Source organism: Vombatus ursinus, unplaced genomic scaffold (genome assembly GCF_900497805.2).
Source record: "Vombatus ursinus unplaced genomic scaffold, bare-nosed wombat genome assembly UNPS02014768.1, whole genome shotgun sequence".
NCBI classification, from domain to species: domain Eukaryota; kingdom Metazoa; phylum Chordata; class Mammalia; order Diprotodontia; family Vombatidae; genus Vombatus; species Vombatus ursinus.
In genome coordinates this window covers 11,062,005-11,086,938 of record NW_020954546.1, presented here as the reverse complement: position 1 = coordinate 11,086,938, position 24,934 = coordinate 11,062,005, and the positions used below count along the sequence as shown (strand labels likewise).

General features: G+C 46.3%; 1 protein-coding gene across 9 annotated transcripts in view; it reads right to left on the bottom strand.

The window, feature by feature from the left end:
* The window catches only part of CUX1 (cut like homeobox 1), a 467,724-nt gene that overhangs the window by 130,336 nt on the left and 312,454 nt on the right, over nt 1–24,934 (bottom strand). For all 9 annotated transcript variants that reach the window (XM_027861836.1, XM_027861837.1, XM_027861840.1 and 6 more), the window contains exon 9: nt 7,991–8,039. In XM_027861836.1, the coding sequence (XP_027717637.1) occupies nt 7,991–8,039 (49 nt within the window). The remainder of the gene's footprint in view (nt 1–7,990; nt 8,040–24,934) is intronic.

Below are 24,934 nucleotides of genomic sequence, written 5' to 3'. Positions count from 1 at the left end.
AGGCTAAACAGACACTGGAGAGGACGGCTTAAGGTGGAAAGTGGGGTTCTAACAAAGCACCCACAAAGAAAAGCTAGTGAGTAGAACACCTGGGCAGACCTGGGTAGGCTGAATTCTCTCTCATTGATGTCAATTCCTAAATTATTAACCCTGCAAAATCTTTTATTTATCATGAAACATTATTCCAAGTTTCTTTCTGATTCAGCATTCAAAATGTTTTTGATAATCACTTCATCACTCAGAAAAATTTCCCCTTCTGATTGAGCTAAATCCTTTGGCGCAAAATCTCTTCTAGGCTGCCATGAAAACATGAGTATTTTGACATTAGCTCTTTTGTTGACTATGAAAATACTATCCTGCCTAGAAAAGAAGCCATCATGGAACCAACCAACAAGTTATAACCATGGCACTGACTTTTCCTTCCAAAAAAAAAAAAAAAAAAAAAAAGTTGGTGTAGGATTACTTTAGAGCACTAACAATGTGGCCACCACATTGGATTGATTCACGAAGGACTGGCTCCGCAATGGGCAGAGAACGATCATCAGTTTTATGCTCCTCCTCTCCAAGATGTTTCTTCTTTGGCAGCCATATCTTTTTATCACATTTGATTGGACTCAGTTAATTTAGCGTAACTTGCTTCAAAACTCCCTCAACTTTCTGATGTCAAAGTTCAACAATGACGTTGTATTTGTCTAGAATGGCAGAATGACAATCCAGCTAAACCCCTTTCAACTCTGGGATGATTTTAGATTTTGGAACCCTGGAAAAGAGGTAGCTTGGATCTTGTTGGACAGACACTGTAAGTGTCTTTATTTAAAAATTAGTATTTTTTATTATGAAGTTAACAGCGTCAACAAAAATAAAGTAAAAGAAATAACCTACCCTCAATATAACCACAGAATTAGAAACATTTACAATAAAAACAGACTTTAACGAGCCACTATCCCTACTAACAACGTATCAACTGTTATGTTCCTTTCTGGTAGTTCTCTGTCCTTCTCCTCACAGTGCTATGTCTTGCTACTGTTGTATTTACACAACCATTATGTATCTATGGTATTTTTCCTCTTCAGTTCTACCATTTGCATCATTCCATATTCCTTCATGTTTATGCATCTGTAATTTCAATGGCATAATAACACTGCAATATACGGATACGCCCTGATTTTTTAGTCATTTCTTAATCGCTGGATGTATGGGGTCCCCTCACCTCTTTTCACCAGTACAAATAAATAAATGATGAATCTTTTTTTATAGAGACAGGACAAATATTAGGAAAAAACCCAACTAATCCTTTGGCTGGAATCGTCGTAGTGGGGCATGGGTCAAATAGTACGGGTAACCCTTGCTTTTGAGAGGTTAAGTGACTTGCCCAGGGTCTCATAGTCAAACAATAATTTGAACTCGGGTCTTCCTGAATCCAGCTCCAGGGCTACTGTCTCTTTGGATATGGCTCTTTGGTAACTCAGTGGTTCTACCTCCTTGGTCTAGAACCCTCCTTGTGCTGGCTTATTCACCATCCGCGGCCACACCCACCATGCTTTGCTTTACAGTGTTGTCTTTGCTCCGTTCAGCTTTCAGTGAAGGCTTGATATCCTCTCTGCTATTTTCAGGTGTAGCTTGCAATACAGTTATCAGAATATTAAAGAACTGGGTTCGTGAATCTTCTGATCCAAGGACAGCTGGTTCAAGGGGGAAGGGAAGCTCTCCGCCATGATGTTTCGCTGTTGTGGCGGCCATTGATTTCTCTGAGGAAGAATCAGGGCAGGCAGCTAAGGAGAAGTGGGTTGAGTGGAAGCAACCCCAATGACTCTCGTTAAATGACCGAGTGACTGATCTGTCGAGGTGGATGGACTTTACACACTGGAAGTTCCTTACACAGATGCACTCTGTCCTCTCCCCAAAAATATCAGCTCTTATCAGCAATCACTTTCCTGGGAAGAAGGAGGTCCGTGAGCTGCGCTAGCTTCTGTGAATACACAGAACAGCTTCAACACGCATCCTTGGGGAGGAAGTGGTTCCCCATTGTCACAGATAAGTCACGACTGCTCTGTCACCATCCCCTTCCCTATCCAGTACCTGACCACTTCTTCAAACAGCTCTCTAACTTTCCAAACCAAAACACCCAGCCCTGGCCACTGCTACTCCACATACGCCCATTAGAATGTAAGTTCCTCGAGGGCAAAAGCCTTTCTTTGCTTTCTGCTTTGTATCCAGCTAGATGAGGCAGTGGACAGAGCTTCAGGCCCGAGTTCACAATTGGCCTCAGACGCATTCTAGCTGGGTGATCCTGGGCAAGTCATTTCATCTCTGTCTGCCTCAATTTCCTCATCTGTAAAATGGGGATAACAGCACCTCCCTGCCAGGGTTGTTGGGAGGATCAAATGAAATAATCATTGTAAAGTGCCCAGCACAGTGCCTGGCACATAGTAGGTGCCTTCCCCCCCACCACACACTCTCTCACTCCCTTCTGTTCCCTGGTAAAGGCATGCCTTGGGGTAAGAACTTTTCCATTCATTCATTCCCCTAAAAATAAGGTATCTGTTTAGTTCTCAGCCACAGTGCACTGGAAGGTCCTGCTCATTGTACATGGAACTCCCCCTACCAATATAGATGGGGACCTGCTATGTACTTATAGCCTTACGGATATGCCTGGGCCCCTCAGGTGAAGTGATCTGCCCATAGTCACCGGGCCTGTATGTCTCAGAGGGAGGAACTGAAAGTCTTCTGGACTTTGGGGCTGGCTCCCAAGCTGCTACAGCCTGCTGCCTCAGTGTTACCCGTAAACAGAATAATGAGACAGAAAGCTGCCTGAGAAGGGGGCAGCCAGGAGGTGCCGAGCATGAGACCTTGGGCCTTGCCTCCAATGTTCCCTTTCACGGGCTCCCCACCGGGAGGTGTCTGGAGGCCCCTCGGCTGGTTTCGCTCAGCTTCATTTGTTCTGAAATAAGGTCTCCACGCTGATCTCTGGAGGGAATCCTGATCTCCAACATGCTGCAAAACTGAACAAGCTCATTCACCTGTCTTCCTCCCGACCCCTCTTGGTGGCTCTGGGTCCTCAGGTCCTGCTTGGCCCACTCCTCTGAGGGCAGGTGGTGCCTCCTGGGAGGGGTGGGGGGGGGGACAATACAAGGCAAGCTAACAGAGTCCAAGTAATCAGAGCTCAGCGCCCCAAGCAGAAGCCAACACCAACCTCAAATATTAATGAGCTTCTTGAGTCCCAAGACAGGACCTGATATGATTTTAAAGCACAAAGTTGTTTTTTCTTATTTATCACACTGACTTGAAAGTCCAGAATCTTTATTGCTCCCAATTACAATAGTAGGTATTAAAGCAAGAACTCTCCGGTTTAACGAACGGGTGTAAATGAGATGCGCACTTAATTGATGCTGCTGACAAGTCCTCTGTTACTCCACGATGGAAGCAGTACCACTTCAGTGATAAAATGCAGCTAGGGGTCTCGGAAGGACATTTTGACTACTCGTCTCATGCAAAAATAACGCGATATGCCAATGAACTATTAAATTGTAGAAAGAGAAAACAATCTGAGTGCACGGACAGTACGTGCTGCGTAGGTTGGTTGACTGCTCTCCCTCTATCGCCCCTGTCACACACACTCCTGCCGTCGGGGGTCTCCTGTGGGACCAAAGGCTCAGCAGAAGTGGTGGCTTATGCCATATCAGCTTCAGAAATGAGGAAACGGCCCAAAGCTTCCCTGCTGCGGCGATGGATTGCCTCGAATGGCCTCCCAGTTGTACTTCTATCATGTCCCTACAATCCACTGGATCTTTTCCCCCTCAATTATTCTTTCAACTAGTCAGTACTTTTGTCTGTCTTATAAATTCTTTTCTCAAGTCTTCACATGATGAGCAATGTCATTTCAGATCAACCAGCATGTTCCATGACATCACCTGTGAACTCCCCGTCTGGTGCCATCTTCTGGGAAGGCCGCAGTGACTTCACACAGCTCAGTTACCTTTCAGAACGTGCTTGGGGCCAGAGAGTGGCACGGTGCCCAGGGTGGTGGCCTCACTGTACATAAAATGGTCAAGGCAATGCCAGCTTATTCAGAAGAGTCATCAAAATAGGCTGGAAAGCTGGTCTGGTGTTACAAAATCCCATGTCATTTGACTCTATAACTCAACTGGCGGAACTCTTGCCTACAAAGCAAATGGGCTTCTTTTTCAAACATTTAATTTAATTCAACAAATATTTATCCTGGCCTATGTATCAGGAGCAGTGGTTGGGGTTGGGGATACGAAGAAAAAACTACCCTAGTTCCTGCCCTTAAGATGCTTCTGTTCTCTATCCAGGGTCCTTCCCCTCCTTTGTAGCATGGGCAATCTGGTGAAGTCTACGGGTCCCTGCTCAGAATAAGGGTTAAATGCACAAAATACAGAGATTACAAAGGAAATGCAGTCTATTGTAATAGTTATCAAAATACCAAAACACAAGTTCACAGAGCCCAGGTTAGGCGTCCCTGTCCCAATGGAGCCACGTGGTTCCAAAGGCACAGTCTATGGTCCTGTAGAAAGGACCAACTACCAAGTGAAGGAAGAGGTACCGTAAATTAAACGGCTGCCCTGACAGGAGACAGGGTCGCTTCATTCTGGTCGTTGTATCCCTAGCACTGTGCACCATGTCCGGCACACAGTAGGTGCCTCCTGATGGATTCACTGTTGGATAAATGCTTTTGGGAAACCCAGGACAACCATGACTTAAGAGCACTTACCCTATGCACCAAGGGTTTAGATCTGTGATTAAGAAGACCTAGGTTACCATATAATTATTTAACAGTGGAATTGAAGCATAATATTACCATTCTTGAAAGAAAGAGAAACATAACAAGATTTTTCTCCTACCACATCTAAATAGTCAAAGCCTTGAAAATAATTACTGGTGGTAAAAAAATGAATGAATGAGCAATCATTAAGTCCTTTCTTGGTGCCAGGTACTGGGCTTCTAGATAGCCAAAATTTTACCAATAAAGTCCTCCTGACCTATTTCTCCTCCCTCTCCTCAATAAACAAAAGTCAAGCAAATAATGAGTATTGTAATACTTGAATTCCATTTAATTTCTTTTTTTCTTGGCCCTCCAGTGTCATAAAGGACACATTCTATGCACTGAGTGCATAGTCCACTGGGGGAGGTTTTGTTAACATAAGCCAGCTGTATACCTTATGCCTTTTACACATGGCAGGTGAGGTCCCACGGAGGGGCCACAGCACAGAGCAGCGATTTGGGAGCCAAAGGATGGATTTTAACAGCACCAGGTTCAGCACAAGTCCAGGCAAATCATTTACCCTCCCTCTGATGGAGGCCACCCAGCTGTAAAACTGGGTGGAGAGAAGCCACAGCCCATGTTATACTTGAACTGAGCTTTCACAGGCAAACCTACTCATTACAGCCTTGGGTTCCTCTTACCTCAAAAAGAGCAAAAGAAAGAGCTGGTGCCAATTTTCATTTTTAAACAGCTGCATTAGCTGCAGAGGTAAAGACAAGCTTGGGTGGAGGTCTTCAAGAGAAATTTGTAAGAATTCTGATACTTGGTTTAGGGATTTGACCAAGGTCGAGGCCGGAGGTTGTCATTTGGCCCTCGAGGGGCAGAAACTAGGACCGGTTGCTAAAAGATGCAGGCAGATGGAGCTCACTCCATGGAGAGGAGGCTTCCCTACCCAAGAGCCAATGACAGAAGGGACGGGAGGTGTCAGGAGTTAGCAGGTGTCCAAGCAGAGGGTGGAAGACCATTGGTCAGGCATGGGCTACCCAAGGCTCACTATTTAAGTAGGGTTTGGGCCAGATTATTTTTGAGGGCCCTTCCAACTCTGAGACTTGATGATCTCCTATTAGCAAGAGGATAAAAAGCCCAGGGGGGTGGTCCATGAACTTGTTTTTTAAAAACATTTTGTTAACTGTATGTCAACACACTTGGTTTGCTTTGTAATCTTATGTATTTAATTTTACACATTTAAAACCACGATTCTAGGAGTTGCTCTGAGGCTTTACCAGATGGCTCATGATGCAGATGAAGGAAGAATCTCTACCTTAGGGGGTTTGTGATAAAACTATAATTCTCTGGGACTTCAGAGAAAATTTTAAAAAGATTTTAGATGAAAATCTTTTTAAAAATTACGATACTTTTCTTTCTCCTTAATCAAAGGATATGATCTGTAATTTAACCTCTTCCTGATGAATCATTCATTATAAATATTTAATAGTCAATAATAATGCTATATACTGTATCTTTATTGTATAAATAACACACACAATATATACGATGTGTATATAAATATTTACACACATGTAATATGTATGTGTGTATACACACACATATATAACAAATCATGTCTCAGTCCCCACTGATAGGTAGGGTGTGTGTCCCTGGGCCAACTGTTCCCTTGCCAATGTGTTTCTTGAGTTCATTTTTCTGCTTTTCATAATTCTCTAATCACATAGGATCAGATTTAGAACTGGAAGAAAGCTGAGGTCACTAAGTACAACTCTCTCATTTTCCAGAGGAGGAAATGGAGGCCCAGAGAAGTCTGGTGCCTTGGGCAGGGCCATGCAGCTTCTAGGCGTCTGAGGCAGGATTCGCACCCAAGTCCAGACCTCTCTTTACTGCCCCATGTGGCTGCTTCCACTCTCTCCTCACTGGAGCCAGGCTGACAGCTGTCACCCTTCACTGCTCTCCTGCAGCAATGCAGCTTTACTGCCTTTACCTTAGTCTATTTCGACCTGTTAACACTGTACACAGAGTCAGAGTCCATAAGCATGAAGGGAGGTTCTTGGAGGACTGTCTTTCCCCTCTTTGCTCCATCCGGGCACTCCCAATCCTCAGCTGTCGGGGCCTTCCTCTCTCCCAGCTGATCCACTGGACTCAGGAACAAGATCCTCATTCAGATCCTATCTCAGACCGTTAGCTCTTCGACCCTGGGGAAGTCACTTAATCTCTGCATACCTCAATTCCCCCATCTGTAAAATGGGGGTGACAGTAGCCCCTACCTCAGAAGGTCCCTGTGACGTTCAAATGAAATAATGTGGGTAAAGTTCTGCGCAAACCTCGAAGTGCCTCATAAATGTTAATTCTATCGTCGTCATCATGAATGCACAGGGTATCTCCATGAGGAGAATAAAAGCTCTCTGTGGTCCTTTATCTCTGTATTCCCAACCCCTAGTGTGGTGCTGGGCACATGGGGAACATTTACGAATGTTGGCGCCGAGGATGGCACTTCACTTATTTATATACACACACACACACACACACACACACACACACACACACACACACACACGCAGGAGCTGTCTCGTAGGTCCAGGGCCAACCACAGCTTTTTACTAACGTTGGTTCTTAAAAACTGTATTCAATGAACTTGACTTAGTGACACTTTTGGGCTACTCAGATACCCTCTGCGCTTTCTCTGTAATTCTCGGCCAGACTCCAGACAGCCGAGGTCCGGTTCAGGTACAGGCCTGAATGAGTGGACAGAGGCTGGGTGTACTGCCTGCAGGTGGCCATTAGTTGTGGGGTATTTCATAGCTGAGCAGATTGTGAGGGGGCCCAGCCGGTCCCTAAACAAGCATCCTCCATCCAATCACAAAGTGCCAGATTTCTCATTCATTACCAGGACGCAACACCGAATCCTGCACAGAAGACGGTGAACGTGTGGGCTATGACTCCAGCTCTGGATTATGAGGGAGAGAACATTCAACAAAAAGAAGAAGCCTCTTTGTAGGTAAGATTCACTCCCGGAGGCCAGCATTGCTGGGAGCAGACAAAGGGCTTTGTTAGGGGAAGAAAAATTCCGAGGATTTTTCTTGTATTTTTATACTCAGAACATCAAACAGGGATGCTGGACACAGCAGAGCCTAGAACGGCCGCCCCTTTACCTTGGAGGGAGAGAAACGCACCTCAGGTGCCACCGGGCCCCCTCCCCCACTGCCCAAAGGGAGGCGCTGAGCTCATTCCCCCCAAACCCATTCAAAGTCTTACCTGGTTTGCTCTTTCAAGGTCGGTCATGATCATTTCAATTTCGTCGGCCCTAGGGAGAAGCGAGAGCGGGAAGCACTTTAGTGAGCGGTAACGCAAGGCCTGGTCAGTGCCCGAGCTCAGGGGCTGGCAGCCTCCAGCCTTCCAATAACAATGCAGCCATAGGCAAGAGCCTGGATTCACAGAGTTTGCAGCCAGAGTCAAAACTGACAAGTGAAACCCTTACCAGAGCTGTGGTGTCGGGGTTGGTGATGGGGGCTGGGGCTGTGTCAGGGCAGCAAACTGCCTCTGCTGGGACTTCTACCATCTGCACCGCAAACACCCTGGCACAAAGGCCCTCCCCTGTCTTAGGCATGGGCCACCGTTCCCAGACTCTCTTTTATTTTTAAAGTACCCTGTTACAACACTTTAGGGCAGGTACACAACATGACGGGCACAGAGATCTCCAGAAAGGGAGAGGGAGAGAGAATGGGAGGGGGAGAGAGAGAAGGGGGGGGCAGGCAGAGGGAGACAGACAGACAGACACTGCCCAGTTAAAGTGAGTGAGGCATGCCTGAACCACAAAAGAATCGGTGGGGCACCCTAATTTTGGGTCACTGGGAGGAAACGACTCTGGATCTGGAGAGAACCACGGAAAAGGGCTTCCTCAGTCCTCCAAAATGAAACCTTGACCTTGTTGGACATCCTAGCTGACATCCCCTGCTGGGAAGGTCCCTAGGGGTCAGTCCCTAGGGGTCCGAGTAGGCAGGTGAAGGAAGTGAAGACATTTTGTGCCCCCGACTGCGGACAGAGACAAAGAAAGCGGGGGGCATTGCATGGTGGAGACAGTCCAGTCATTGCGTGGCCGGGCCTGCCAGCCTCTCTGATGGGAGCAGGGTCACCGTCCACTCTGGAGGGCTGATCCAGGGAAGGCCCCACGCCCCTGTGAGGACAGTCCACTTAGGGAAAGAGGATGCAGAGGAGAGTTATGCGCCATCGGAGCCACACAGATGAAGCACTCACACTGCCTGAGCACGCGGGTGTGGCGGAACCGGGAGCGGAGTCGTGACATTGGGCTTCCTGTAGGAACAACCCCAATGCCTGCCCCAGGGTTGCACTGAATATTGGGGGCCTGGCTTCAAATCTGAGCCCTACCCCTTCCTATCAGGGTGGTCTGATGCTGAAAATCTCTGGGACTCAGTTTCCTTATCTGCAAAATGAGGAGAACTACAGCTGTACTACTCCCACCTCACAGGGAGGGCATGAAGAGCAAATGAGAAGATGTTGGAAAAGCTACTGACCATCTGGAGGTCAAAGGCTCCTAGGCTTAGACGTGGCGGAGACTCACAGGGTTGTTCAGCCCAACTGCTTCACTTCTCAGACAAGGAAGCCCAGGGAGAAGAAGGGCTTTTCCCACGTGTCCTGCCTTCCCGGTACAATGCTCTTCAATCACAGACCCACGCCTTCTGTCTACATGAGGCCCCGCCTGCACCTCTCGTTGGCCACTTTATATGGGTCTTGTGTATACCTATTTGGGGGTCTCCAAAGTCTCAGGGAAGTGTGAGCCTGAATAAGGTTTCGGAACTGCGAGGAACCTTCCTTCCTATTTGTCTCTGTATCCCAGGCCCCTATTCTAGCACAATGGTTGGCACTCAACCATCCACCCACACACCCGCCCACCCATCCACCCACCCATTTATCTATCCATCCATTTATCTACATATCTATCTATCTATGTATCTATCCATCCACCCATCCATCCATTCAGTGAAGATATGGGGCTCTGCTTTGGGGTGAAAATCTCTCACCTACAAAATAAGAGAGCAAGGACCACCAGAGCTAAATTGTGGAATTCAGAGTCTCAATGTAATAGGTCTTCTAAGCAGGGAGAATTTAGTGTGAGCTGATGCAGTTAGGGAAGGCTTCATGGAGGAGGTTGGCCTTGGGCTAGACAATGAAGCTTGGAGCCCAAGGATCCCAGAATTAGACCAGAGTCCCCACTTGCACAAAGCAGGTGGAGCTGAACTGGGGAGGACCTTGAGTGCCAATTTAAATAGTCTAGCGTATAGAAAGTGGGCTTCTCTAGGGCAGGGGTCATTTAATTATTGCTCTGTATCCTCAGATGGTGTGTGGACCAGCACAATGTCCGGTACACAGTCAGCACTTAATAAATGCTTGTTGATAACTGATTCCTCCGCTAAGCTCCTGGGACCTGTAGAGTCAGAACCACATAGCCCATTACTTGGCTCTCTTGTCTCACATAATTATCTTATCTCCTGTATGCCCAAGGCTGGTCTTTCTAAGAAGATTCTACTGCTGGGAAGGCAGGAATAGTGTCCTAGTTTCTATGTTACCCTGCTATCCATAGCATCTAGCACTGCACCTGTGTGCTCGGTAAGTAACTGCTGACTTGTTGTTAACTAAGTAATCTCAGAGAAGATCAAATAATATGGAAATTGTTTCAGGGATCCGTCAGTCAGTAAAGTGGGTATTATCGCAAGGAAAGCTTAAAAAGCTGGAAGATACAAACTTCTGATGGAAACTGATCTGAAGAACATCAGCACTGAGAGAGGAACAGAGGCCTCCCCCTTTGCAAGGATCGCTTTTTCTAAGGAAGCCCTGGAGGGGATGCAATCTGTACTGGTGGAGAAAACAGTCATACTCCTGTGGTGCCTGATGTGATGAAGTAACGCAATGTGTGGGGAACAGAAAGTACCACGGTTGGCAAAGCCAACAAACATCATCTCATTTGAACCTCACAACCACCCTGGGAGGCAGGTGCCACTGTTATTCCCATTTTATAGGTGAGGAAACTGAGGCAGGCAGGGGGTTAAGTGACTTGTCCAAGGCCACACAGTTGGTAGGTGTCTATGGCTGGATTTGAACTCTGGCCTTCCTGACTCTAGTCCCAGCACTCTGTGAACTCTGGGGCCTCCGAGCAGCCTTAGAAACAAGATGAACGTGTCTGATAGCACATCTGTTCTCCAGCCTTTCACAACTGTACATAATTGGGAAAAAAACTGTGCTCTGACTGTCCCTAACCAATCACCTCCGCTTCCCATTGCAGAGCACACTGGACAGAGCCCTGGGTCTGGCGTCAGGAAGGCCTGACTTTAAATCCAGACTCAGACACTCACTAGCTGTGTGATCCTGGGCAGATCACTTAACCTCTGCCTGCCTCAGTTTCTTCAACTGTCAAATGGGGATAAGAGCACTACTTCCCAGGGTTATTGTGAGGATCAAATGAGATCTGTAAAAGGCTTAGTACAGTGCCTGGCACATGCCTGACCCTCCTTCCCTCTTTTCTCCCTCCCTCCCTCCCTCCCTCCGTCTCTTCCTTCCTTCCTTCCTCTGGATGCTTCTCAGGTCCTTGTGACTTCAGGCAGCCTTATCACACCACTCACTCGAATGGGGGAATCTGTTCCTTCTGATCAGACACACACTTCATTAGACATGCTTTGAAATCAAATACTGTTTTTAGGCTGGGCTGTAAAGGCTGTTCCAACTTGCAAAACCACCTGGTGAAATGAAGCTATTCTGGGGATGATTTCCCAACTCCACAGTGTCTCTCGGTCAGATAAGCAGCAGAACGTTCGAACGACTGTCCTGAACACTGACGATGAAAGTGGAAGTTGGGGAGGGAAGGTGGGGCCCCTCAAATGACTAACCACATGACGGTGCCAACACAAAATTAAGCTTTCAAGCTCATAAAGTAAAGCCACGTTGCCACAGAAAAGTTCTCATCACACTAAAGGGCAAAATCACTAAAACATGCTACGTGTCTTACACATAACATAAAAGAACAATGATCAGTCAGCTTGGGAGCTGCCACATTGACGGCCTGATGATGAAGGGAGAGGAGCCCGCAGGTGCCAGCTGGTGAAGGCTCACTATTTTTCTTAAGGCCAGCCAAACAACTTTCCAGCAAAGTTTTCAACCTGAATCAAATAGTTGTTTCAAGGAGCCTTCAACAATTGCCTCTATGATGCATTCCACTGAAATCTGTATTTGTCAAGTTGAAGGGCACCACCCTGTGACAGCACTTTTGGGAAATGGAAGTTGCTGCTAAGACAAGTCAGTCAACTGCAGTGTTATTAATGATTTCATTCAATAAATCATTCAATTAAAATTTACTGGGCACCCACAAGGTTCCTGGCAGTGAGCGAGGTGCTAGGGGATGAGTGAACAGAACAGAGAAGACACAGGGCTTGCCCCCGGGGGATGAGCCGTCAAGCAGAGACAGGAGAGACTGGCAGCAGGCAGCCAAGATGGTGAAATACGGACAGAACAAGGCCAAGAGCAAACCAGGAAAGAGTCTTGGAAAGTCGAGAACTAAAGTGCGGGCGTGGATGCGAGCCATCAGTCCACCAGCACAGACCAAGGACCTGGACCAGCTTGGCCACTGCCCAGGAAGCTGACGCCATCTCAGGTGCTATTAAGAAAGGCACAGCATTGCTGAACGTCGCTATCATGATGGATGTGAGTCTGGCCGTATGCTACCAGGGTCAGACCGCATGTGCCGCTCAGTGCTCAATCCTGGGCGCCACACTCGAGGAAAGATATTGGCAAAGCAGTAGATGGTCAGGAAGACGACGCTGCCTAGGCTGGTGGGGGTGGGGGATCCTGGAGACCGTGAAGTACAAGGACTGGAAGAAAGAACCGGGGAGATCTTTAGCTTGTAGAAGATAAGACTGGGGTACGATATCCTTACAGTCTTCAAATGTCTTCAGTGTTGACACATGCAAGAAAGTTTAGACTTACTCGGCTTGGTTAAAGAGGGCATTAGTAGGAGAAATGGGCAGAACTGAGTTTAAAAGGAATATATTACATAAAAGGAGCCGTCCAACAATGGGCTGCCTCGGAAGGGAGTGCGCTTCTCTCTGGGGTCTGCAAGCAAAGGCACATGTTGGTAAGCCACGCTGGAGAGGGGATTCATGTTCGGGTGTGCTTTGGACTAGATGGTCGTGGGGGCCCCTTGTGAGAGTCGATGATTCTGAATGGCGAGAAGCAAGCCGTTCTGGGAACAGGGACTAGTTGGGTGAAAACAAGGAGCGAAGCCAGAACGTGGTAGATGGAGGGGAAATAGGTTCCTGGGCTTCCCTCCTTACAGACATTCTTTTAGTGAATATGGGAACAAAGGTTATCTATGCAAACAGTTTTCCTTTTTTGCTGATACAATTGGTTTCTACATCAGATACATTTCTAACACACAGAATTCCTCCCTCCTCTCTGCCTCTCCCCAGCCATCTCTTATAACTAAGAATAAAAAAAGGGGTGGGACGACACATCTAGTTCAGTAAAACTAACCATCTCACCAATTGAGCCAGATTACATGTGGAGTTATTCACCCATTATCCTGATTTACCCCTAGAAAGGGCAGAGATTATGCAAATATGTTTAAAAGAATGGAAGGGTCCCTCTTCTAATTAAAAATTTAAAGCACAGAATGGAAGGCAAGAGCTAAAAAAGACACAGGAGAGTAAACAATGACCAGACACCAGAGAGGAACCAAAATTTGCTATTTTCCTCTCTACCACTCGCCATTTTGGGAATAGCCGTGAGGGACAAGGGACTAAACTACGGGGTCGGGAGACCAAGTTTCTCATCCAGGTTCCGCCCCTATGTGGCCTACCAGGTTGGACAAGGCTTAATTAATCTGGGCCTCAGTGTCCTTATCTGTAAAATGTTTGACTACAGATGATCTCTTTCAACTCTGACATTCTGCACACAGAACACAGGTGACTTGTGGGAACAAATGCACTGAAAAGACTGTAACACTTCTTCCAGGAGCACTCTCCATAAAAATAAGACTCCCACCGTTCTGTCTGACATGCCAAGCCTGACACATGGAGTCAATGATAAAGAACCAGTTCCATCCAACTCGGGAGCTGCTATCTTGAGTGGAGCACAATCACTGGAAATGCACTTCAAGTTGGCTAGAATATCAGTTTTCTGTCTCCTGATCAGTTTAACACTTGTTACCAAGCAACCATGAACCTGACTGGTGCCTGCTCTGAAACCCATGGCGCTCACCTTGCCTGGGTCGGACAAGATCTGTATTTGCAGCACGAGGGATGGCCCTTGGCTCGGCTCTATCATCTGGCAGAGATTCTAATGATAGGCGTCAAGATGACAGCAGGGCCCACAGAGGCCATTACACTCTCTGTTCTAGAAACACCCAATGGAAGGAAGCCAGCTGGGCTTGGAGCATTGTTTTAGAGAGTGTTGACAAGCTGGTAATTCTGGCAAGAGGGGCCACCTTCTTAAATGATTAATTCAACAAACGATCTTAATCATCGGTGTAATGCACTGTCCGAGGGGATGGGGCAGGGGGACTTTACCTATTTAGGGTCACAGGACCATAGACACAGAGCTGGAAGGAACCTCAGAGGTCACCTGGCTCAGCGGTGGACTCGAGGCCATACGTGGCCCTTTAGGTCCTCAAGTTCCCCTTAATAAAAGGATTTGTTCGGCGAAGTTTGGACTCAGTCAAAGGGCCGCACTTGAGGACTGAGAGGGCCATGTGTGGACTCGAGGCCGCAGGCTCCCCACCTCTGGGCCAGATTCTGGCCCAACTCTCTCCCCTCCCTCACGTGACGGATGAGGAGACCGAGGGCCAAGGAGGTAAGTCAGGCACTAGCAAGGATCTTAGTGCCATCCAGTCCAACTCTCCCTTTTACATGTGAGGATGCTGAGAAACAGGGAGGAGTCACTCGCTCAAGAACACAGAACTAGTGAGAGTCAGGATCTAAACTGAAGGCACCCAAGTCCAAACCCAGGATTCTGTCCACTGGACCATGTTACCTCTCTTTCATCATCTCAGTGAGCTACCCAATGGACCTGCAAGGCTGGTACTACACAGACATCACCATTTTATACACAAGGAACCTGAACCTCTGTGAGAATGTCCAGGGTGACCTATGCCTACAGATCATGTGGCAAAGCCTGGGCTTGAACTCAGGGCTTCTGAGTCCAGATCCAGTGCTCTTAACTTCCACGCCAAAGAGGGAATGATTTTTAAAGGGACACATCGACCAATCAACAAACATTTATTAAGCGCCTACTGTTTGTGAAGTGCTGGGCTAGGTACTGGGAATCCCCAAAGAGGCAAACACTATTCCTGCCCTCAAGGAGCTTACATGCTAATGGGAGGGACAGCATGCAAACAAATATTTACAAAGCAAGCTCAAGCTGGCACTATACAGGATAAAGAGGAAAGCCTTAACAGAGGGAAGGCACTGGAATGAAGAAGGGTTGGGAAGATCTCCTAGGGAAATGGGATTTTGGTTGAACTTGAAGCCAGTAGAGGAGGGGGAGCCTGGGAAGAAACTGCCCGAGCCAGGGATGGTGCCAGGGATGGAGCGTCTAGTTGATGGGACAACCGTGAGGCCAGCGTCCTTCCAGGGGGTATGAGGGGAGGCAGTAAGGTCTAACGAGACTGGAGAGGTAGGAAGGGGCTGGAAACACCCAAAGTGGTGCTTTCTATCTGGAAGCAACAGGGACAAATAAAAGAACTTCATTTTAATGGCCTCATATGATCACGGCCTTGGAGTCGGAGGGGACCTTGGCCACCATCTAGTTCAATTCCTTACTTTACGGATGAGGAAAGCATGGTGCAGTGGTAGTGGACAGAATACTGGACCTGGAGTCAGGAAGGGCCGGATTCAAATCCTGCGGGACACTGGACAAATCACTTACTGTACTGTGGCCTCAGTTTCCTCATCTGTAAAAGGAGGGAAATGAACTCAGTGACTTCTCAGGGTCCTTCTAACTCTCAAACTAAGTAGTTCTCCCAGGAGCCTGGAAGCTCTCCACTCCATTCTAACGCCCTCATCTTACAGAGAAGGAAACTGAAGTTACTTTCCCAGCTTTCTCCACTGCACCACACTGCCTCCATTTAGAGTATCTATTATACACAAGACACAGGGATGGGCTTAACTAAGCTTTCCCCCTCTTCCCCAAAGAAGGAGCTGAGGCAGAGGAAACACACAGCAATGAGGAGTGTGCGGGAAAGGTCCAAGAAAATAGAGAAAGAAAGAAGCGGGGAGAGGGCTCCGTCCACGGTGGGGAGGAGGATGTGGAGGTAGGAGAGAGATGGCTGGGCTCACGGGACAGTTTGAGGTTCAGTCTAGCTGGAATGCAGACTGTGCAAAGAAGAAGATGGCGAAACCAGAACGTTTTCCATGAACGTTTTCCTGTGACTCCCCCAGGAAGAGCTCATCACCTGAAATCTTGTCATAATGCAGTCTGAGCCTCACCACCTCCTCGTCATCCTTAGCTGCCTCTCCTTTCTAGAGGCCTCAGACACTTCTAGCCGAACTCTTCATTTCCCTTTCGCTGCTCTGCTTGGCTCTGACCCCTCTATCCCTGCCAGGGTACCCTCTTCCAGCTTCCTCCATCAGATAGGAAGCTCCTAGAGGGCAGGAACCATCTTTCTTTTTCTTATTTGTACCGCTAGCACTTAGCACAGTGCCTGCACACTGGAGGCACTCAATAAATGTTTACTGATTGAGAAGTGAATTTGGAGCTGGGCAGTTGAGATCAGTGAAATACTTGAAGACATTCCACATAAATTGTGGAGAGAAAACTCGCCTCAGGGTCAGAAAGCTCCAGGTTCAAGTCTTGCTTCTGATGCCGCTGGCTGCCTGGCTGTGGGCCAGGCCCGGCCCCTCGAGGGGCCGCGGGGAACACTAGGGCTCCACGGTGAAGAAAGGGGCCCGTCTGCACGGATGGAGGGGGTTTCTTTGTTGGGAGATCCTCAGACCCACGGAAGCACACCAACAATTGGAATGACAACATCAGAGGATGACATACATCCTCATATTACAATTATAATATTACAATCCTTCAATTACAAACAAAACAGTTCCTTAATCCACCTCTTACTAGAACATCAAATACGAAAAGCAACAGCAGCACAGTGGCTTTACTACAGGATCCTTCCTAGCCCCACCTCCTGGAAAGAGATGTGAACAGGGTGATGAGAGTAATTCAAGTCACCTCCTGTCTCTGGGCCTCAGTTTCCTCATCTGTAAAATGAATGGGGTAACCTAGATGGCCTTCAAGGCCCCTTTCAGCTCCAAGTCTGTGGTTTATGACAAAACTAATTAGACAACCCAGCACTTCTTAAAAAAATGAAAGTATTTTAATGCCGGCACTGGTCACGTCAGAACATTTTCTCTATGAAGACTTTCTAATCCTCCCCCTCCCCCCTCCCCTTTCACCAAATAAAAAGGAAAAAAAAAAAAAGAAAGCTAATCCTTCCATAAAATTACCCTCAATATCAAAATAAAACACACAGAGGTTAATACCACAACTATAAATGTTATCTTAAAAGTGCAGTAATGAATTAAATTGTATGTACTTTTTCAGAGCAAATGTCAACAGTATTCCAAAGAGTCTTCCAAAGGCCTCATTCTTTTCATTTTCAAAGCTCAGCTACTCCATCAGTAGCTGACATTCAACATTAGCCTAAATTCACTTATTTTCAAAAGTCCATAATAACTGCATATACTGTTTGCTCAGCCAAACTATTTATTATCAAAATTTCATTCTCTCACCTTTTTATGAGCTGACAAAACAGCCCCCATCGATCTATTAACCTTGGATGCATTTACCCTCAGCTCTGACTTCAAGGCAGCAGATAATTCTAGCTTGGCCTAGAGTGTAGAGTTCTTTCAATCGGGCCCACACAGATCATTTCAGAGCATTCTCTGGGTTAACACATAAGCTTTATACATGTTCAAGGTCGACACGACTGAAAATATATTCATCTTAAAAGCTGGGTATTGACTTTGACGCTGTGTTCTGTGATCCTCAACTGTGTCTCATGGAAATCTGTCCCTTCCCATGAGACAGATGCTGATCTGTTAGCACAAAGTATCTTCGAGGTGGAGGGGAACATGAAAAGGACACGTTTTCAGGATCATCAAATCCTTCTAGAGACAAGTCTGAAGTCAACAATCTCAACACCAGAGAGGAGAGATCTCCCGGGAGCAAAAAGAAATGCCTCTAAGGTAGGAGCCTGAACTTTTTTTGGGTCCTGGCCCCATTGGGCCATCTGGTGAAGCCGATGGACCGCTCATAATCAGGTTTTTACATGCATTAAATAAAACGCATGAGACTACAAAGGAAGCCAACGACATTGAAACAGTTATTTCTCTCCCCCCCCCCAAACAAGGTCACCGCAATTAGGTTAAGTCCCCATGTTTCAAGTACTGAATCTTTTGGTTAATAAAAAGCCATTACAGTAAGTATACTTAATAAAAAAGAACAGCAACAGCAGACACAAAATCCTGTTATTAAATCTAGCAGTAAAGTAAGTAATTTTTACCTGTCCTCTACTACCTGGCCCAAATCAGTCTATGTTATTCTAGCTCTCATTGCCCAAGAAAGGATGGCAGGGTATGGGGAGAAGTAATTACTCGATCAAAAAGCATTTATTAAGAACCTACTTATGTGCCAGGCACCGGGGTTACAATACAAGTGAAACAGCCCCTGCCCTCAAGGGGTTTATATTTGATTCAGGAAGATAATATGTATGCAAGTAAGTAAAAACAAATCATGTCCAAAATAAATACATCCCCCAAATAAATACATCCCCCTATAGATGTCCAGAAATTAGAAAAGGCCTCCAGAAACATGTCATGCTTGAGCTGAGTGGAGGCAGCAGGGATAAAAGGCATTCTTAGCATGGAGTCTCTGCAAAGACATAGTAACGGGAGATATAAAATGAGACTCACTCGATGGAAGGGGAAAGGAGTTTGCCTAAAAGAAGAGAAGATGGTGAAGGAGTACCATTTCTTCTGTCATTTTCAAGGACGGGACTTTTGGCAGCAAACCTGGGATTCCTGGGGTAAGAGAAATAAGGCTGGATGCAGGAAGGTTAGGCCACTTTCCAGAGATGAGAACACAGGACCACAATTTGGGAGTGTGCAAGTGTCGAGAAGTGTGCCTGTATGTACTTTTCAAAACCCAATGAGATTAATTTTACCTACCCCAGTTTTTTTTTTAAGTCACACGTCCAATTCATTGATCTGTTCTTTCTCTGTTTTGTTGATGTGTTTAGAGATATACATTTCCCTCTTAGGATTCCCATTCCTTCTGTAGAATGTATGTATATGAATGCATGGATATCTGGATGTTTATGTATGTATGTGTATGTATGTGTGCACATATATGTGCACACATATGCATGCACACATACATACACATACATATGCATACACACTTATGTATACACACATTTATTCTATGTTGGTATATAAGAGCATAGCTCTGGCAGGATCAATCATAGACTCACATAGTTGGAAGAGACCAAAGTCACATTGTTTCGTGTAGTTAATAGTTAACGGTGTGGAGTTAACAGTAGTTAACACCCTGGGTTCTAGTCCCCAGGTGGGCTACCTATTACTTAAATGCAACTTCAGGCAAATCACTTCACCTCCTCGATGTCGTCTTTCCAGTCACCCCGGCTCCAAACTCCCCAATTTCATCTTTGATTATTATTTCTAACCCCTCCCACCCTAAGGGATTATCTCTCTTTATGTTCTCTGCCTTCCTTTCCATTACCACTGATATCATCCTCATTGAGCCCAACAGACCAAAGCAAAAACCTGTAAACTGGTCGCACCCTCAGAAGTCTGTATTCTTGGTGCCACATTAATTTTCCTTCAGTAATGCTCTAATCAACTCATTTTCCTGCTATTAAAAAAAAAAATCTTCAATGGTTCCCTAGTATTCCCCAGAGAAAGTACAGACTTCTCAGTCTGGTGTTCCAGGCAGTCCAAGATAAGATCCTGACCTACCTTTCCAGCATAACTGTCCATATCTCTCACACTTTGGCCCAACTACCCCTCCTCCCCAACATATTGGCTTGTCAGAGTTTTACTGATTTGGGGGAAGCCAGCTCAAAGGCCATCTACTCCATGAAGCCTTTCCTCGTGTCTTTCAGGAGGACGTGGAATCTCCACGACGCTTCTTTTGCCCCCTTCTGACCACACTTGGAACATTTTGTTACTGGACAGTTATGTGTCCACTGAGTTTTACTCACACGTATATATTCCCCAGTGTGCCAGCAGAGAGCCTCGTGCACAGAGAACATTTGGTAAATTCAATTGAATCACAAATGTGAAAAATAAATTTGGTTGACAGAATTTAACTTTCGGCCTTACTGAATTTTCAAGGGGAATGTTTTAAGAGCCCTCAGACAGGAGGCAGACTCCTTCAACACACACAAAGTCCCTGAAAACAAATGCAAGGAGGTAGCTTAGAAACCTAATAGCTGGATAAAGTGAGATTGCAGTTTGGCAAAAACAATTACCTTTTCCCCCATGGGAGATTCACTTTTGAAAAAAATTTATCTGTTTAACTAAATGGCATTTGGATATAGGAGAAAGTCATTAATTTGTTTCAGTAGCTGAAACATTTGTCATCCATGAATCTCTCCCAAACCCAGTAAAACATGGAAAGTGGGGGGAGAGGGGAGCTCAGAAGGCCTATTATGACTTCTAACCATGTTGGTATGTTAGGAATATGGCACACTTGGTAGCAAGGGTGAAAAGTTGAAAAGCTGCAGTTACATTTGTAAAATAAAGGTGACTTCAAAATGAGTGCCTTAAAATTGTGCAAAGCACCCACGATTTGTTACAGCACCATTCTTCTTGTCAATCTCAAGCCATTATAGGCACTTGAACTCTTCCAAATAAGCATAATTGTAACAGGGGAAAAGCCTGAATTATATAAACTAAAGAAATGTAGTTTTGTAATTTTCAAACATCCCCACGAACTGGAACTAAACATTAGAGAAGCGTTTTTGAGGAGACGCCCTGCCGGCCTGGGCCTCTTTGAATCAATCGATAATAAGGCTCATTTAGAAGGAGAATCCATGGCTATTCACACCAGCAATGTGCTCAAGTCCTTAAAAACTGTGCATTCTCATAAGAAAGTCAAAGGTGGCTCTTCCAACCTCGCTGCCAACTATTGATCCAATCAGTAAACCTTTCCCTGTAGAGAGTGGAACACTTCCCTAGGGGGAAATACCACAAAATGATAATTTCATGAATTTTCATTGAATGAGATTTTCCTGAACATCTATGATGCTGTATTATTTCCTCCAGTCCCATGATATTTTTGAGGCAATATGGTGGAACAGTCAGCATTTGCCTTGGAGTCAGGAGGACCCGGGTGTCAACCCCAACTGAATGATCCGGAATCTAAGTTTACCTCTCTGGGTCTCAGTTTCCTCCTCTGTAAAATGGGAGAGGGAAGGGGTTCGACTTCATGACCACTCAGGTCCCTTCCAGCTCTACATCTACAGTCCTGTGGAGCCTTCCTGAGCCTCAGTTTCCTCATCTGTAAAGGGAAGGGGTTGGCCTAGCTGGTCTCTGAGGTCCTTTCCAGCTCTGAATCTTTGACATTCTGTGACAGTGTCCTCTTCTGTAAAATGAGGGGGTTGGATTCGAGGGCCTCAGATGTCCTTTCCGTCTCTGATCTAGGATCTCTGGTGTAATTCCTAGTTTGGTAGAAGGAGAACCTCAGACCAAGAAAGAGCTCATTGCCTGCCCTATTACACAGTAGTGTAGCATAGGTATGTGTGGAAGGGGAGACAACAGTCAACGTGTGTATGTGTGTCTCTCCAGTAATACCTAATTATAGCTGTGACTCTGGTCTGATCTGGTGGATGTAACTGGGTCTGGCAACTCGGGGTTCTATTGGCAGCCCTGCTACGTGCCAGCTGTGATGCTGGACACGTCACCCCTTCTCTGGGCCATGGGTTCTATAAAGCTGGCTGGGGTGGCAGCATCACTGACCGAGGCTATCTAATGGCTGAGAAAAGGAAAAATGCAACGGCGGAATCTCAGAGCAAGAAGGAACTCTGGAGCTCCGTGAGGGCCCAAGTCCCTTTTGTGTTTTTAAACAGGTGAGGGAATTTGAGACCCAGAGAAGTAATGGTCAATGACATGGCCAACTTTATGTGCCTAGTTAGAAACAAACCCAGCACTGTTAGCTCCTAATCTGGTGCTATTCCTTGCCACTCATACTAACTGAGCTGAATCAAATGGATTTCATTCAATTGGGAATTTATCTCATCAGGTTGCAATCCATTCAACAAATATTTATTAAGTCTTTACTGTGTACAGGACACCACAGGCCAACCAAGACAGCTACATGCCAAGCCTTCTTCTTAAGGAATCACAGAGTAATCTAACGGAGGGAGGAAGACGGGAGTTATGGGGGAAGTGAAATGGAAAGGTGAGGTCTGGTCAAAGTGTGCCCAGGAGAGAAATCTGAAAAGGGAGAGGTGGGGGAGGGACAGCTGCAGGGAAGGATGGGGTGTTTGTTTGCTTTGTTTTTGTCTTTTTGTCTTTTTTTTTTTTGGTTGGGCAATAGGGGTTAAGTGACTTGCCCAGGGTCACACAGCTAGTAAGTGTCAAGTGTTTGGTCTGAGGCCGGATCTGAACTCAAGTCCTCCTGAATCCAGGGCCGGTGCTCTATCCACTGCACCACCCAGCTGCCCCCAGGATGGGGTGTTTGAACTGGGGGATTTTAATAGAGTGAGATCAGGCCTGGTGAGGAAAAGAGTCCATGTCAGAGAGAGAGGGAGCTGGGGAGAGCCAAAGATGGAAGAAAGAGAACAGGAGACAAAGATACGAGGAGTCACTAAAGATTTTTGGCAAAAAGAGGGACATAATTTCTCAGGCAGAGATGCAGCAGACGGCTCCTCCAATAGAGAGAAAGGAAGCATGAAGACCGATTAGGCAGGTGGCTATTAGGGGGCCTGCTGCAGGAGGAGAGGGGAGGGCCAGGATGCAGATGCAAGCCATCCTGAGGCAGCAGGACTTGGGGAACTGACTCAAAGTGTGGGGTGAGAGAACGTGCAAAGGGGACCCCAAGGTGATGAGCCTGGGGGACCGAGGAGATGGTGGTACCATTGCATGTGTGGAGGAAGGGGTGAGAGAGAGGCAGACGGGGAGAAGCACAGAGAGACAGAGAGAGAAAAGAGGGCGACACGAGTTCAGTGTTAGACACGTCAAGTCCAAGATTCTACACTCCAAGGGGCAGATGGGAAGACGGGCCTGGAGCTCCGTTCCATATTTATCCATCGGCACTGGTTGAAATGAAGGACAATTTCAATAGACTTTCTAAGTTCTCATTAACCTTTCTCTGTGGCAATCCTATTTAGGATAATGATAATGAGAATAATCATCACCTTAATTGTTCCTCAGGTCAAAGCAACTGGTTACTTCTTGAGCAAAATCCTCCTGTTTCTAGTTCCTCCTTTTTGTCTTCTTGTTTTCAAAGCCTACTAGCCCCCAGGTATCTGACTCAGATGGGGAACATGACTTGTCCAAGGTCACACACCTCCTCAACTGGTCTCCTAGGCCGCTCGCGCCTTCCCTCTGTTCCATTGCTTGTTTGTACATAGTTGTTGACTTTAGATCTGCTCCTTCGGGGCAGGGACTGTCTTTTGCCTGTCTTTGTATCCCCAGCACTTGGCACAGTGCCTGGTCCACCCCTGGTGCTTAATAAATGCTTGTTGGCTGACACCCTGACTACACATGAGATGCAAGTCCAATGGTCCTTCCAACAGATTAGGCTACTTCTCATAATCTCTAAGTAAACTCAGCCCTATAAAGGAATCTCACATGAGACTTTATGCACAAGGAGTCAATTGCATAGTGGGGATCATAATAACAACCACTTCTCTGAGTTGATGTGAGGTTCAAATAAAATGCAACTTATAAAGTGCTCAGCACAGTGGCTGTATGTAGCAGGTGCTTAATAAATGCTTGGTCCTTTCCCCCTCCTTCAGGTAATGTGAGTCCCTTTGTTTGTGCAAAGACCCAGAAAGCTGCTCACTTACAAGCAGGCAAAGCATTAAATGTTTCTGGACCATAACCTAAGTGAAAAAATATCCCTTCTCTGTTTCAGTGGAACCCAGGAGGGCTTAAGTCAGGAGCTGAAAGAACACTCAGCTCCCGATGCCCTGCCTACTGGGTCACTGGAACTGACCTGGAGGGCAGTAAAATCTTTCCAGAAAGATTTAGGAGGCCATTTCATCACATACCACTAGTCTTCCAAAAGAAACTGGCCAAAACAATTGGCAGCTTCCTCAGCAAGACCATGAGGCTCCAAGTTCATTTTTTCTCGCCCTCCTCATTTTCAGACCCTCTTTGGCCAAGACAGCCTGCTCAGATATTCTACCACAGCTTAATGATTTCAAGGGTTTCTCCGTTACAAACAAGAGTTCAGATGTAAAATATGGTGATTGATTGTACAACCGTGTCACGAAAAAAGATTACTGGGCTGGTGAAAGGCATCATGTAGGCCTGTCTCTTCCTTGTACATGATTCATTCCTGCCTTGAAAATCACGCACAACACAGCTGCAGAGCTGGCTGAGACACAACGGGACAGAACAGTTAAAAGGGAGCTGGAAGGACCAGGGTCTTGGGCTGAGGTGCTCTTTGCAAAGCACTTTCCATGTATTAACTCCCTTGGTTCTTCCAACCCGCCTCGGACGTAGCTGCTACTATCATTCTCATTTTACAGACGAGAAAACTGAGGTCGACGAACGAAGGGAGCAGAACCAGAAGAACGCTGTACACGGTAACGGCAAAATTGTAATAGGAATCAACTATGAAAGATGTTGCTACTCTGATCAATACAATAACCCAAGACAATTCCAAAAGACTCATGATGAAAAATGCTATGGGGGGGGAGAGAGCGCTAATGAACTCTGAGTACAGAGTGAAGAATATTTTTTTTCCATTTTTTTTCTTGCTTTTTTCTCTTTTTGCAACATGGCTAAATGTGGAATATATTATGCATGACTTTACACGTATAATGAGTATTGTATTTCTAGCTTTGTCAATGGGTGGGCGAGGGGATGAAAGTAGGGAGGGAGAAATTCAGAGCTAAACACACACACACACACACACACACACACACACACACACACACACACA